The sequence below is a fragment of the Perissodus microlepis genome, chromosome 2 (assembly GCF_051167445.1).
Source record: "Perissodus microlepis isolate ML-2025 ecotype Zambia chromosome 2, ASM5116744v1, whole genome shotgun sequence".
Classification (NCBI taxonomy): domain Eukaryota; kingdom Metazoa; phylum Chordata; class Actinopteri; order Cichliformes; family Cichlidae; genus Perissodus; species Perissodus microlepis.
The window spans coordinates 10613518-10628440 of record NC_140462.1 but is presented as its reverse complement, the minus strand read 5'-3'; the positions used below and the strand labels follow the sequence as shown (position 1 = coordinate 10628440).

General features: G+C 37.4%; 1 protein-coding gene across 1 annotated transcript; it reads left to right on the top strand.

Annotated features, from left to right (window-relative positions):
• The first annotated feature begins 4116 nt into the window (after window positions 1-4116).
• Window positions 4117-9472, top strand: LOC146392320 (uncharacterized). The gene is made up of 7 exons (XM_084948311.1): window positions 4117-4165; window positions 4254-4619; window positions 5712-6032; window positions 6379-6636; window positions 7107-7226; window positions 7644-7784; window positions 9465-9472. Exons 1-7 carry the CDS (start codon window positions 4120-4122, stop codon window positions 9470-9472), a joined length of 1260 nt encoding a protein of 419 aa, XP_084804437.1. The 5' UTR covers window positions 4117-4119.
• The last annotated feature ends 5451 nt before the right edge of the window (window positions 9473-14923 follow it).

The window sequence follows — 14923 nt, the reverse complement described above, 5'->3', positions numbered from 1 at the left end:
GGAGATAATCATAAGTAGAATACGAACAGGTCATTGCTTTCTAAATGGTACTCTTTTTAGGATTGGGAAACATCCGACTGGGTTATGGGATTGGTGTAATGCTACGGAGACGGTTGAACATGTGTTTATTAATTGCAGGAAGTATGTAAGTCAAAGGAGAGTGCTGAGGGTTGAGATGAATGGTGGAATGGAACTTTTTTTTGTTTTTTGTGTTTTTTTGTTTTTTAAGAAGAGGCTCCAATGATTTTTAAGTGAAGTGAGAGTAAAAGCCAGGAGATGGCAGTAGTGCAACATCTTTGGATGCAAGCATGCAACCTTAAAAAGGACAGAAGAAGAAGAAGAAGGAAAATTAAACAGGGACTAACAGACAGACATGTGTGGGGATAAACAGAATGAATACTAAAAGTACACACTAGAAAAATACTAAACTATAAAGAAGTAACACTTAAGTCATAAATTAACAGAAAGAATCATTAGTCCAAAACTAAACGCTGGGTAAGAGACCCAAGGACCATTACATTTTTTGTTGGTTTTTTTTAAAATTAAATTAAATAATTGATGGATAATTGCTTAATTTAAATCAATAATAATAATGATAATAATAATAATAATAACAATAATAATAATTATTATTCTACATAAAAGTGTTTCCCATCAGTGTTAAATTGATTAATATTTTTGGTGTATACAGGCTGAGCTAATTTTAAATACTTTATTATGTGTTTAATGTGAAGCTTCATATTTTGTGTTTGTAGTGGCAGTTGTTTATTAGCTCAGAAACACAGGCCTATATCTTGATTTTTCAAAAAAAAAAGTAAATTAAAGTATATTAATAATATTAAATAAATGAGCTGAATTAAGAGTCTTGAGCTGTTTATGTTTAACTATCAACATCTACAAGTGGATTAAAATATTAATGGAAAATGAATGTGGAGTGTTGGCGAAACATCTGGTTACCGTTTTACATTCAGTCAATGTGATTACTCAAAGAAGCTCATCTACAAGTACTGCTGAGATTGTCAGAGCTTTGTACTAAATTAGTGATTAACAACTTTTCACACTGTATCTTATCTACGTCACACATGATGCCCAAGATGTTTTGTATGATGAAACTCATTCGTAGCATGATAAATCACTGAAGCTTGTTTACTTCCTGATGCTACCAGTATTTCCATATGAAGTGCAGGTCAGAACTGATCTCAGAACAGTGAAAGCAGAGCCACTGGAAGCCTGTGTGGCAAGCTTCTACCAGATCTACCATCAGTTTGCAGACCAAAAGTTTATCTACAAAGTACATGCGCAAACGACCAGGAACACGTTACTGACCTCTCAGTTTGCCCAGCTCCAGTTATCGTTCACAGGAACCAGATTGCGCTACACTTTGCTATGAGTTGAAATAAGCACAGCTTTGACAGATGACTGTAGCCACAAGGTGGCAGTAATGTCAAGGATAGATGCACTTATTAACTGACGGGCGAGGAGCTTTATGGCAGTGCTTTCTGATATCAAAGAAGAGGTATTGCTGTTTTCTAGTTTTAAATTGCTTTGCTTTTCCTGACAGAATACTACTGATAAAATATGAATTTATTAATTAACTGCTAACAAAAATATTATTTGTGGTTATTTTTGGCCTGTTTCTATCAATATTTCAAGAAGTAATGATATGAAATCTTTGACAGCATTTTATTTCCTGTTCAGTTAACTGTCCTTGTACTGTGTCATCAGCTTATCCTGTTAAGCTTTGCTGACATTTCAACTGTGGGCTGTTTCATTGAACAAAAACCTATCATCAGTATGCAGAGGTGTGAGGTCTCCCTCTACTGGTTTACCAAGGGGTTACTGTTGTTTATACATAATGTCTGTACTCAGTAAAACCCTTTGTTAATAACATGCCAGTATTTGAAATAAATGATACCTACAGAAGCAAAGCTATGTAACACTGAAATTCAAAGCATAATATGTCTTCAAACCATAGACAACCAGTGTTGGGTGAAGGAATTGAACCAGAAGAGAGCGAGTGAGTTGAGCTCTGTAACAGAAAAGTTACAAAGCAAAGGCATGGGTGTTAGACAAGTGTGAATGTATGTATTTGATCACTTTGCATGTATATTTCTCCTTTCTGCTAAGAAGGTGTGAAGTGTTTTCTTTGCCATTTCATAAGGTTGTGAATTATAAAGGAACATTAAATCAGCAATTTCACAAACTAAAAATCTCAAAAACATTATTTTAAATTGGTACATGGATTAACACTGTGTTTTGTCTAGAAGTGATAGTAATACATTTCAATCTGATCATTTTCATTTTTCAGGAAACTCAACATTAATCACTATCAATAGAATTTATGGCGTGACTAGAAAATCAAGAGTTGTTCTTTTTGTTGTCAGGACACATGAAAACGTATTTTCACTATTAAGCCAAAGTGCTACAAGATCGAGTTGTAGTTGTAGCTGAAGATGTTCATTCTCTCAAGGGAGAACTGACTGGATCCTCTGACATTTTGATATACAGCTGTGAGATTGCGCAAGTCAGTGTGTTTACTGTCGTACTACTTCAGTTGTTGCATGTTCTTTCTCAAAAGTATATGTGAAGATCGTTCTAAACTACAGATAGAGTGTGAAAGTATACTATGGTGAAGGGTCAGAATATAAGCAAGAAGAAACATACAGAGGCTCTTCGTGGTAAAAGCTGCATCTGAGCTTGTCGTGTGTGTGTAGTGACCCTTACTGTTGTGGTTACAATGACAATCTTTTCTTTTATGTTAAAACCTAACATCTAACCTCAACACATAGGACTTTTAAAAGTCACTGAGCAGTACAACAATCATTAATGTCTGTAAATGTGTTTTGAGCAATTAAGCTCAGATGTATCAAATAAAATATTTATAGCTTAATTATACATTATAATGCCTGTCATGTCTGTGTTAAACTGGCATCAATTTGTTTGTAAACTTCTTTTTCTGGGTTATATCTATTTAAAAGAAAATATTACAGTCTCTGCATTATTAGTTGGAGTAAAATGACACGACTGGTTTTGGGAGTTTAAGTGTCACTAAATTGATACACAACTTCTCTCTCTACAGTTCTATTATAGTTACATCCTGCCTGGTTTGAGTTTATGCATTCTTATCTAAATCTGATCAGTAACACCAAGCAATGGAAACCAATGAAAACTGAGTACAGTTTATTTGAAGCTGACTTACAGGAAACATGGCCATTCTAAACTGGGCCTATTTGCATCTTGGTAAAATAAAGGAGCTTATCTGAAAGTTGCCTGCTGAGTCCACAGAGGCTGAATAGTAAAGAAGCATAGAAGCTATGTTTGGAGTGTAGGTGATGCTATAGGAGACTCTTAAGGTGAGCTGTGTTTAATTATTTACAACCTGCAGTCAGTGTGACAGAACAGTTACTGAATACATTTCAATATCCTGTGTTTTATACATAAACACAAAGCTGAGAACAAAAGTTGAAAACCAACTCAAAGCTACTTTAAAGTGATCACCTCAGTGATTCGTCTGTAAAAACATGAACAGGGTTAGCTGGTGAATCAGCCGGCCATTCCAAAAGTTGAACAATACTGCTTCACAGTTTCATGCTGTTGCAATGCTGTTGCAATGCTTTGCATCTCTTTTTTCTTTCTATATTGCTTATTTCCCTTCCTTTCATGCAAACCTAAGCACTCAAAAAGGCATCTCTCCCTCACAGCCTGTAAAGACTGCTAAGCAACAGCGCTCTCCCCCCAGGACACTTCTACACTATTTGTGAATTGTTGCCTGTGCTTTCTAGGAAGAAAACTCAAGACCGTCGTAAACAAGAGATATCGTATGATAATCACCCTTTAAAAGTTTCGCTTTAGTGACACAGTGTTGTCTAGACTCAGTTTTGCAAGTACAATTAAAACAGGGAGAGGAAAATGAGAAGGAGAAGTAAGACAGTTTAGCTTATTTTATTCTTTTTACAAAAATACTGTGTCTACATCATCACCCATTTACTGTTTCAGTGTGAACTAAAGGTCCCAGCAGAATTATAACCAGATTTGCTCATAATTTCATTTCATTTTTAAAGTGCTTTTTTTTTTATTTACTTTTCAAGATTCAAACCACAGCGTGGATGAATAAGGATCATGGAGCAGTTTCTCACCCTTTTGCTAGTAGTAGCAGGAACTCATGGTAAGATTGTCCTCAAAATGATGCCAAAAATGTACATTTGGAGTGTGAATAATTTAAGCTCACAATCTTTTCAATGCATCTTTTCCAGCTTTCTTTCCAGTTGGTGAGACCACATGTAATCTCACCAAGAACACATGCCCGTGCACTCCTCTGACTGAAGGAACTGTGTATATCCAAGTGATGACTAATGCTAGTGGCCGTGAAATGAAGTTTTTGAAGGTACTTCCCAAGGGGAACATAACTGTGTTCAATCTGAAGAAAGAAAAAATAACAACAACAGACAAGGAATTTAACAACAGACTACAGTTTATAATCGAGAACAGGACACTCAAGATCACAAACATGTGGAGGAATGATTCAGGTCAATATACTGTTGAGGTCTTTAATTCCAATGGAGTCCAAGAGAAAAAAATTAATTTCACCCTGGATGTTAAAGACAATGGCAAAGGTGAAGGCAAGTTATGTAAGTTACTTGTGATTTTATAGCTTTAAAGTTATTGTAAAGTTTATCACAAATCATATAAAACGCCATCTGAGTAGAACTGCAAAGCACAGTGTACATCACTTGTGCAACATATAACAGAATTTCAAAGGAAAAACATATATCCACACTCAGACACAACTTTAATGTTTAAGGTTTCCAGATTCTTGAAGTGAATGAACAGAATGTGTGATATAATATCTGTGTATCTATTAGTATTACCAGTTATTTTAGTTACACATGGGCTGCTATTAATATTACTGATTTAATATTAAACTTTATGCTTTAAAGTCATACTGAAGCTTTCCACTTGGTCACCAATCATTATTAGCTGCACCAAATGAGCAAATTAAAGTGTCAAGCACAAGTATAATAGTAGATGTTGTTGTGATTGTGCTGCTTTCACACAAGTTTTCCATGCAGCTTTTTTGGGTGTCTAACAGCTATCATCTCTGGTGTTGTTTGGTGAGGTATAACAATATAATGTACTTTTTTTTTACATAGCACAATTCTTAAGTAGCTTCTGCACAGAAAGAATAAAAAGATTCAAAAATAAGAACAAGCTTGAATGAGAAACGATGAAAGAAACAAACAAAGTTCTGAAGACCTGTACTGAGGTCAGTTAATGGTATTTGTGTTTAAAAAAAACTCCTGCCAGATGCATTATTGTTTAAAAAAACAATAATACCTCATTCTGAGATAACTTCAACATGAGTATGCGGTTAAATTAATTATAGCAATGAGAATTTTAGTTATCAAATTATATGGAAAAGTAAATCTAAAACTATCCTTTGCTTAGTCCTCTGTTTTTCCCATTTTGGAAAATCACTGAATTACTGATATTAATCCATTAAAAGGTTTTTTGTTTGTTTGTTTGTTTGTTTTTGTTTTTTTGTAGAAAGGCTACAGGCTATGTACAACATTTAACATTTTTTCTATTTTATGATGATGTGACTGTAAAGCTACAGTGACCGACAGCAACTACTACTTGGAGGGCATTGAACAATGAAAATTGTCAATGTTTTGATTGTGTTTATTTTGTTTATTTTTTCTATTTATTTGCAGGTGTAGAAACTTACTGTGATGGCAGACAGGATGGAGCTCTGTGTTATGGAGCTTTGGGAGGAACTGTGGACATCCAGCTGATGGACAGCACCTCAAAAATAACAAGATACAAACTGTTAAAGAATTCATTAAAAATACTAGATGTCAGAAATAATAAGGTTATTTCTAATATAGTACAAGATAGATCAGTCATTCTCCCCTGTAATGGGACATTTAGGCTCAGTGACCTGAGCAGGAATGACAGTGGTAATTATACCCTTCAAACCTTTGATTCAGATGGAAGATCAACAGGCGAGCAGACTTTACAGTTGTTTATTCAAGGTAAATAATGACAGTAAATTTTTCTCCGATTGGGAAATGATGACAATTTGTAGATAGAAATTTAACATTGTGAAATTCATTTTTCATTTGAGACTAAAACGAATTAGATTTTGATGTAAAATCTAATCATATTTTTTTTACCTTTTGTATATATATATATATATATATATATATATATATATATATATATATATATATATATAAACACACACACATAATAGTATTTTGGTAATTTATATATTTCACAAAATTTCATGTATTTTGTATTTTCCCTGTTCTTCATTGGACAATATAAATAATAACGCGCATCTTAAAATCAATAGTCATCTGTGTTTATTTGTCTCAGCTCCTGTGTCCTCTGTCCTGCTGGTCCCTGAGTGTCTGTCCCTGGGAGAGAGGAGGGTGTCCTGCTTCTCTGAGGGAGGGGACAGTCCTCAGTACAGCTGGACTCTGGATGGACGCACACTGACAGATGCTGAGCTCCTTTCTGGAGATAATGAGAGTTACAAAATCATTCTGAAACAGCACGTCTCAGGACATCTGGTCTGCTCAGTGAGGAACAACGTCAGTAATGTCTTCAAAGAAGAGAAAATATCTATCTGTGGTGAGTGAACACATTATTAATAAAAGCTAAAAGCAATTTGTGTTTATTATGGGCACTGTAAGGTTTTCAGAAATCCTTCGATTGTTTGCTCATTTCTATTGTTTGCACATTAGTCAACAGGGCACAAATATCATATCCATCCATTCCCTTCTGCTTATCAGGGTGGTGGAGAGGGCTGCTGGAGTCAATCTCAGCTATTTTAGGGCAAGAGGCAGGCTACACCTTTGACAGGTCCCCAGACTGATTTAGGGCTAACACAGAGAGACCATTTCCACTCATACCTATGGGATATTTACAATAACCAGTTAACTTAACCCAACTAATATCATGAAATCAAAATGTCAGCAATGATGACTGGTACTTTAGCAAATAAAAATGGAGTTTTATGAAGTGGATTCATTGATGTTTATTTTCTTTGTTGTCTTCTTCATTTGTTGACTTATTTGTTTTTATGTCATTTATTTTTGCAGCAGTAACTTTGCTATTGATGGTTGGTGTCCTCTCAGCACTGGTGATTTTCTTAGTCGTGGGTATAGCAGTCATCTGTTTTCAGAAGAAAAAACAAAACAACATATCTGCAAGACAAGAAGGTACAAAACTTTTGTTGTGCTCACTGCACTCTGGTTGTTTATTGCTCTTTTTATAAATTGATAATACATTTAAATATATAAAGAATAAAATTTGCTCTTGCTTTTTTAAAAAACAAACAAACAAACAACCGTTTTACTTTCTTAAATATTGATAAGGAATGTCTTGATGCATGCTCAGTTATTCAGTTAAGTAAATCCCAAAAGGTTGATTCTGATCATGTTGATAAAGAAGTCATGTGAACTCACAAAAAAGACAATTTTAAGTCAGTTTGTGTGTGATTTTTGCTCAGAATCTGAAATGACATTAAAACATGTTTATCATTTTCTGTTTCTTTTTAACTCCGGTCAATCTGCATAAGTCAAACTATTGTATTAATGACTTACTGAGTTTTATTTTATCTTCTTGTTACTCTGCAGAGGAAGAAGATGACCAAGTGGAGCAAAGAGCAGCAGTGAAGGTGGAGGTGGAGGTACAATACGCCCAAGTCAAGACTAAAAAGCGATGTAGGCAGACGAAACCGACAGGAGGTGATTGCTTGTATGCAAAGGTCCATAAAGGTAATTTAAGTGATTGCTGAGTTTAGGTGGGCTGCAACACTGAAAGCCCATGGAGGGAGAAGGTGATGGAAAGATACCTAAAGGTTTTTCATTTAATGTGATTTCACATCAGACTAATCATCAAAGCTCATTAATATTGATTTTCATTACTTCGAGTTCCAAATTACGACAGGGCATCAATGCATCCAGTCTTAGATTCTCTCTATATTTAATTACAGAAGCACTGTATGTGTTTTCTGCATTTGTATTTTGTTGAAGGTCTGATGGAACAAAGACTGTGATTGTAATGAGGGACTTTCTTTTAATTTGAAATTGACTAGTTTTTGACTTTGTAATTGTGGAAATTAATCATCAGATTAAACTGTTGCATGAATGCAGTGCAACCACTCTGGGCAGTGATAAAACATCCAAATTCCAGCTTCTCTTATAGAATTATTATTTTTAAAGAATAATCAAACACATTGTGTTATTTGGTGTCATCACTACTAAGCAGTACTGGCAGTATAACAAACACACATTCTTTATAAATTTAAACACAAATCAGATCAGATTTCTTTATATGCCACCAAATCATAACATCTCATGAAACATCACACAGTAAAACCTTAGAGTATTGTAGATTTGTGCACTGCTAAACTACTTTTTATAGTGATTAAAATAAGCATCAGTTTTGGATCTATGGGCACATGCGCAACACAGTGGAAGCCTTTTTTCACTTACAACAACCTATAAATGCTTTGAATATGTTTATACTGGACAGTAAATTGACAATAAGCTTCAGCACGAATATCAAAGAGATCTTCAGAGTCAAGATAACATTTAATCAGCTCAACTCTGCTTTTATAATTATGGTCTTGCTTTTTTATTCAATGTCAATATTAGATAAACAACAAAATGCACATGTAGAGATAAATTTGGAGAGAGTGACATTATTCTTTTTTGTTTAAGATTACCAGATTTTTATAGGTTTTGCTTTTGTATAACAATATATCTGAAATATATTTATATATTTGAAAAATGTATTATTGTGCATTTGGTAATTTACAGAAATATTTACAAATACTGAAATGCCTGTCTAACATAAACTTTGAGATGGTTGAATGATGTTGATAATTATTGTGTTACTGATCTCTTTGGAGTCTGTTTCACATCCACATTCTATCAGCATTACTGATGAACAAAGCTCTAAAGTTATTAAATATTTAATACTTTAATCTCGTTGACTTTTTGTGTCATTTTTAAAATAAAAAAAACAAAAACAAAAAACAAAGGTTTCAGTGAGCTATCCTTATAATTACAGATCATACATCTCTTTCAATAATCTTTGGCTCCAAAGGCTAATAACTACTTTGTGTTGAGCATTTAGGATTATTAAAGTAAGCATGATAGACAGTGGTGAATATATTCTCCAAGCCTACTATTGATACTGATAATAAAGCAGACAGTCTGTTAGATTTAAGCACTAAAACCTCAAGATTAAATCTGTCCTATTAATAACCCTATACCTTAAAAAAAAACAATGGAGGTGTGCCTAAGCAGCTATGTATCTACAGCTTTTTAATAATACTTACTTTTAAACTGTTACCAAATTCTACACTTGAATAGAGAGAAACTGCTTTAATCTGAAAACAGTCATCATCCCAGTCTGTGCTCCTGATAACAGTGTCCTGTTGTGTACAGAGAAGTGAAGCAACATCAGAGGTCAGGTAAAACTAAACATGCCAGCTCATCATGTACTTAAAGGGTTAGTTGTATTGGCAATTACAGACCATGTTTGTGTTTCAATCCGATCCTATCATGAAAAAATGGATACAGGAGGCCAACTCAAGGGGTTCAGCACAGCAGGATAGATGCAACAGAGCAAGGGAGAAACTGCAAAATGGAGATCAATGATATCTGGGACCTGGAAAGCATGGCAGGGAGATCATGAAGTTGTTTTGTTTTGGGTTTTTTTTGGTACCAGTGTTGGTTATGGAGAAGGAAAAGTAACAGGTGAGTACATGTGAGAGAGTATACCCCTATTATACTGCTGTAATGGTTTCTAGAGCAGTAAGACTGTTATGGACATGAATGCAACATACTGTTGGACCGCTAATTATAGGGAAGGGTCAAAATATAACCAAGAAAAATAACAGAGACGCTCTTCATGCTAAAAGCTGCATCTGCACCTGTGGTTTGTGTAGTGACCCTTGCTGCTGCTTCATTTCCTTGTGGTTACAGTGACAAACTTTTCTTTTATGTTGAAACATGTAACCTCAACAAATTGGACTTTTAAAACTCACTGAGCAACACAACAATCATTAATGTCTGTAAATGTGTTTTGAGCAAGTAATATGTTATTTAAATGTGTCAAATAAAATATTTATAGCTTAATTATAAATTATAATGACTGTCATGTCTATGTTAAACTGGCATCAAAGTGTTCATAAACTTCTTTTTTTTTGGTTAATTTTATTTAAATGTAAATATTAAAGTCCATTAATTAGTTGGACAATAAAATGACATGACTTGGTTTGGAATTTTAGTTTCACTAAATTGATAAACAACTTCCCTCTCTTCTCTCTCTGCAGTTCTATTATAGCTACATCCTGCCTGTTGTGATCAATGGAAACCAATGACACCTGTGTTCAGTAGTTAAGATTAAAAACCTGTGAAGCAGTCGCATCCTGGATGGTCTGTATTTACCAGACTACAGAATACATTTTGAAACCTGGTGTTTTATACATAAACACAAAGCTGAGAACAAAAGCAAAGTTGAAAACCAACTCAAAGTGACTTTAAAGTGATCACCTCAGTGATTCGTCTGTAAAAACATGAAAAGGGTTAGCTGGTGAACCAGTGCTTCAAACCCAACTGCTCATTACTGTTACTTGATGAGGGTTCTTTTCTAGCTCTGCATTAGCGTGGTGTTAGTGCAGTTTTCTGGAAAGAGCAAAAGTTGTGTTGGCAGTACAATGCTGTTTTTTCTGCCCAGGATGCAGTTTACATTTTCCTGTTCTGCACATGTCCTGTCACACACAACAAAGTAATGACCAGAAAGCCACTTCTCAAAATCTGTAGATCATGGGTGTTGCACTAGCACAGGCTTCAATATCGCAGACTCAACAGCTTTGGTAAATGTGAGTCCAATTTTAGACTTTAAACTGTATTTTCTAAGTTTTACAGGAAAAGACCGGTCCTTATGGCCATTCAGGCTACATCAAAGTAGTTAAGTAAGAGATAAATGACAGACACATTCGTGCTTTTTTCTTTCTTTTTTTTTAAGTGATCCTTGAATAAATTAATCTTTTTATAGTTACAGGACAGTCTGGGAAGAACATTCTCTCTAGACTTCTCTTATTTACTACACCAGAATTTCTTTACCATGTAGAAAAGCTGACATTCACTGTTGAAAATGCACTTTTTCTCTTATATCTGCAAGATTAATGTATAATTTAACTTTTTTGAACAGACAGGGAATATGTCTGTGAGGGTTCTCAGTCATGCAGGTCATCGTAATCTAAGGAGCTTGGAAAGAAAAAAAGCATCTGGACTTCTTTAAGTTGTTTGAAGACGTTTCACTTCTCATCCGAGAAGCTTCTTCAGTTCTAGGATCAAATGGTGGAGAGTCCCAGATTTAAGCCCTGTGGGAGTATGATAATATTCTGTCGTCCATTGAGCATCTGGTGAAGACATGCAATCACCACATTGGCGGGTTATTGGTACTTAAAACTAACTAATGAACCAGTTTAACACACGTCTGGAGAAATTTATGCAAGTACATTGACAATACATAAATGTGTAAATGGTGTCATATTACTTACATATTACATATTACATGTGAGACTTCCAGATACAGACGGACAAAATGGTGATGGCTAACCAACCAGACATAGTGGTGATAGACAAACAGAAGAAGACGGCCATAGTGATAGATGTGGCAGTTCCGAATGACAGCAAAATCAGGAAGAAGGAAAACGAGAAACCTGGGAAATGCCAAGGACTCAGAGAAGAGCTCGAGAAGATGTGGAGGGTGAAGGTAACCTTGGTCCCAGTGGTAATTGGACCGCTAGGTGCAGCGACTCCCAAGCTAGGCGAGTGGCTCCAGCAGATCCCAGGAACAACATCCGAGATCTCTGTCCAGAAGAGCGCAGTCCTAAGAACATCTAAGACACTACACAGGACCCTCAAGCTTCCAGGCCGCTGGTAGACACCTGAGCTTGAAGGACAGACCGCATGCAGGGGAGAGAGGGGTACATTAAAAAAACATCAGTCAAAAGTATTGGAGCATCCAGCTGATTTTTGCAAGTTTATTTCAGAAAGTTTTTTTTTTAGTTCTACTCAACTATTGAGTGTCTTACATTCACTTACTATTTAAAGAAATTATTCATTTAAAATGAATTTTGATCTCCTAACTGATGCATGAACTGACACTGAATATGACAAAAATACACTCCAAATGCATCTGACCTCAGTGAAGCCATCAGCAATAAACAAGCCAGTACAAGAAGTTGAGAAGAGACAAGCAGACAGCTGACAAAATGTTAACATGTGTCATCACCAGATGGGATTGATAACAGAATATTATCAGTATTATTTTCACTATGATAACCAGGGTAAAATGTCCAATTTCCAATTAATTATGTACAGGTGTTAGTGTTGGGTTTCTCTAATACTGTGAGGCTTTGAACTTGATGGGTAAAGTAATTTTAGGTGGTGTGATAAAATTAAAATAATAATAATTACCGAATAAAAAGAAATTGAACTGAATATTGCCAGAGTAACCCGTCAAAGAAAAGTTTGAAGCAGTATTATTATTTTGTACCACTAGAGGGAGCCCTTATATGAAAATGCTGGTTGATAGTTATTGTGTTATGTTCAAGTTATAAAATGAAATAATAAGAACTGTATTTATTAATTTGCATGAAGTGTTTTTGTGGATTGTACGCCTTTATTGCAAAAAACAGATTTATGAGATCTGAATGTTTAAACCATCCATCCATCCATCTTCATCCGCTTTATCCGGAGCCAGGTCGTGGGGGCAGCAGCCTAAGCAGAGAAGACCAGACCTCCCTCTCCCCAGCCACCTCCTCCAGCTTATCCGCGGGAACACCAAGGCGTTCCCAGGCCAGCCGAGAGATATAATCTCTCCAGCGTGTCCTGGGTCTGCCCCGGGGCCTCCTCCCGGTGGGACATGCCCGGAACACCAACCCCAGGAGGCATCTTTGTCAGATGCCCGAACCACCTCAGCTGGCTCCTTTCGATGTGGAGGAGCAGTGGCTCTACTCTGTGCCCCTCCTGGATGGCCGAACTTCTCACCCTATCTCTAAGGGAGAGGCCAGCCACCCTTCGGAGGAAGCTCGTTTCTGCTGCTTGTATCCGCGATCTCGTTCTTTCGGTCACTACCCACAGCTCGTGGCCATAGGTGAGGGTAGGGATGTAGATCAACCGGTAAATTGAGAGCTTCGCTTTTACACTCAGCTCCCTCTTCACCATGACGGACCGGTGCAGCGTCCGCATCACTGCAGCCGCCGCACCAATCCGTCTGTTGATCTCCGGCTCCCTTCTCCCATTACTCGCGAACAAGACCCCGAGGCAATGGAAAAAGACTTTTGGACTGCCTCGAAGAGATTCTGGCAAACCGTCAGGCGTCTCAGGAGTGGAAAGCAGTGCTCTACCGGCACTGTGTATAGTGCTGGCGGAGCGCTGCTGACTTCGACTGAGAAAATTGTCAGGCGGTGGAAGGAATACTTCGAGGACCTCCTTAATCCCACTGACATGTCTTCCGAGGAGGAAGCAGAGTCTAGGGATGAGGGGAATGATCCGCCAATTTCCGGAGGCGAGGTCACTGAGGCAGTTAAACAACTCCTTGGTGGCAGAGCCCCTGGTGTTGATGAGGTCCACCCCGAGTTCCTGAAGGCTCTGGATGTTGTAAGGCTGTCCTGGTTGACACGCCTCTACAATGTTGCGTGGAGATCAGGGGCAGTACCCCTGGACTGGCAGACCAGGGTGGTGGTCCCCATCTTTAAGAAGGGGGACCGGAGGGTGTGTTCCAACTACAGGGGGATCACACTCCTCAGCCTCCCTGGGAAAGTCTATGCCAGGGTGCTGGAAAGGAGATGTCGTCTGCTAGTCGAACCTCGGATACAGGAGGAACAATGCGGTTTTCGTCCTCGTCGCGGAACACTGGACCAGCTCTTTATCCTCTCAAGGATACTTGAGGGTGCATGGGAGTTTGCCCAACCAGTCTACATGTGTTTTGTGGACTTGGAGAAGGCATTCGACCGTGTCCCTCGGGGTGTCCTGTGGGAGGTGCTGCGGGAGTATGGGGTGTCTGGCCCGTTGCTACGGGCCATTCGATCCCTATACAACCGTTGCAAGAGCTTGGTTCGCATTGCCGGCAATAAGTCGGACTCGTTCCCGGTGGGTGATGGGCTCCGCCAGGGCTGCTCTTTGTCACCGATTCTGTTCATAATTTTTATGGATAGGATTTCTAGGCGCAGCCAAGTGGCGTAGGGCTTTCACTTCGGTGGCCTCAGAATCTCATCTCTGCTTTTCGCGGATGATGTGGTTCTGTTGGCTTCATCGGGTGAAGGCCTCCAGGTCGCACTGGAACGGTTCGCAGCCGAATGTGAAGCAGCGGGAATGAGGATGAGCACCTTCAAATCTGAGGCCATGGTGCTCAGCTGGAAAAGGGTGGAGTGCCCACTCCGGGTCGGGGATGAGTTCCATGTTTAAACCTTGAGTGATCCCCTATCAATTAGTGAATATTGTGTACAATACTGTGCATGGATAGTTAATGTCCAACATGCTATCTGACAAGAGCTGTTTGGAATACATAAATGATTTGGATGAGTGAGTGACTACTTTCGGTAATATACACAATGTTGCAGAAAATAAACATTACCCCAAACATTTTTAGGCAGAAAAAAATTATACTTAAAAAATTTGAAAATGGTCAGACCTGAATACCATGAAAGGGTTCATTTCACTGCTCACACATTTATTCAATTTATATTCGACCACTAGATGTTGCTTTTGAAGACCTTTTTTTTTGACAGTGTTTTTTTTCTTTTCTTGATAGCAAAACGGGGATCAAATATGATGTCACTTCCTTTCATCCTCTCAGCGTATGAAAAGTGAAGTACAAGCTGACAGCA

What these genes read in the sequence shown, in the direction of transcription:
- LOC146392320 (XM_084948311.1), top strand. Translation starts at nt 4,120, where the DNA reads ATGGAGCAGTTTCTCACCCTTTTGCTAGTAGTAGCAGGAACTCATG. An exon ending in AGACAATGGCAAAGGTGAAG is followed by an intron (nt 4,620 to 5,711) that starts GCAAGTTATGTA and finishes ATTTATTTGCAG; the next exon opens with GTGTAGAAACTTACTGTGAT. An exon ending in AGAGAAAATATCTATCTGTG is followed by an intron (nt 6,637 to 7,106) that starts GTGAGTGAACAC and finishes TTATTTTTGCAG; the next exon opens with CAGTAACTTTGCTATTGATG.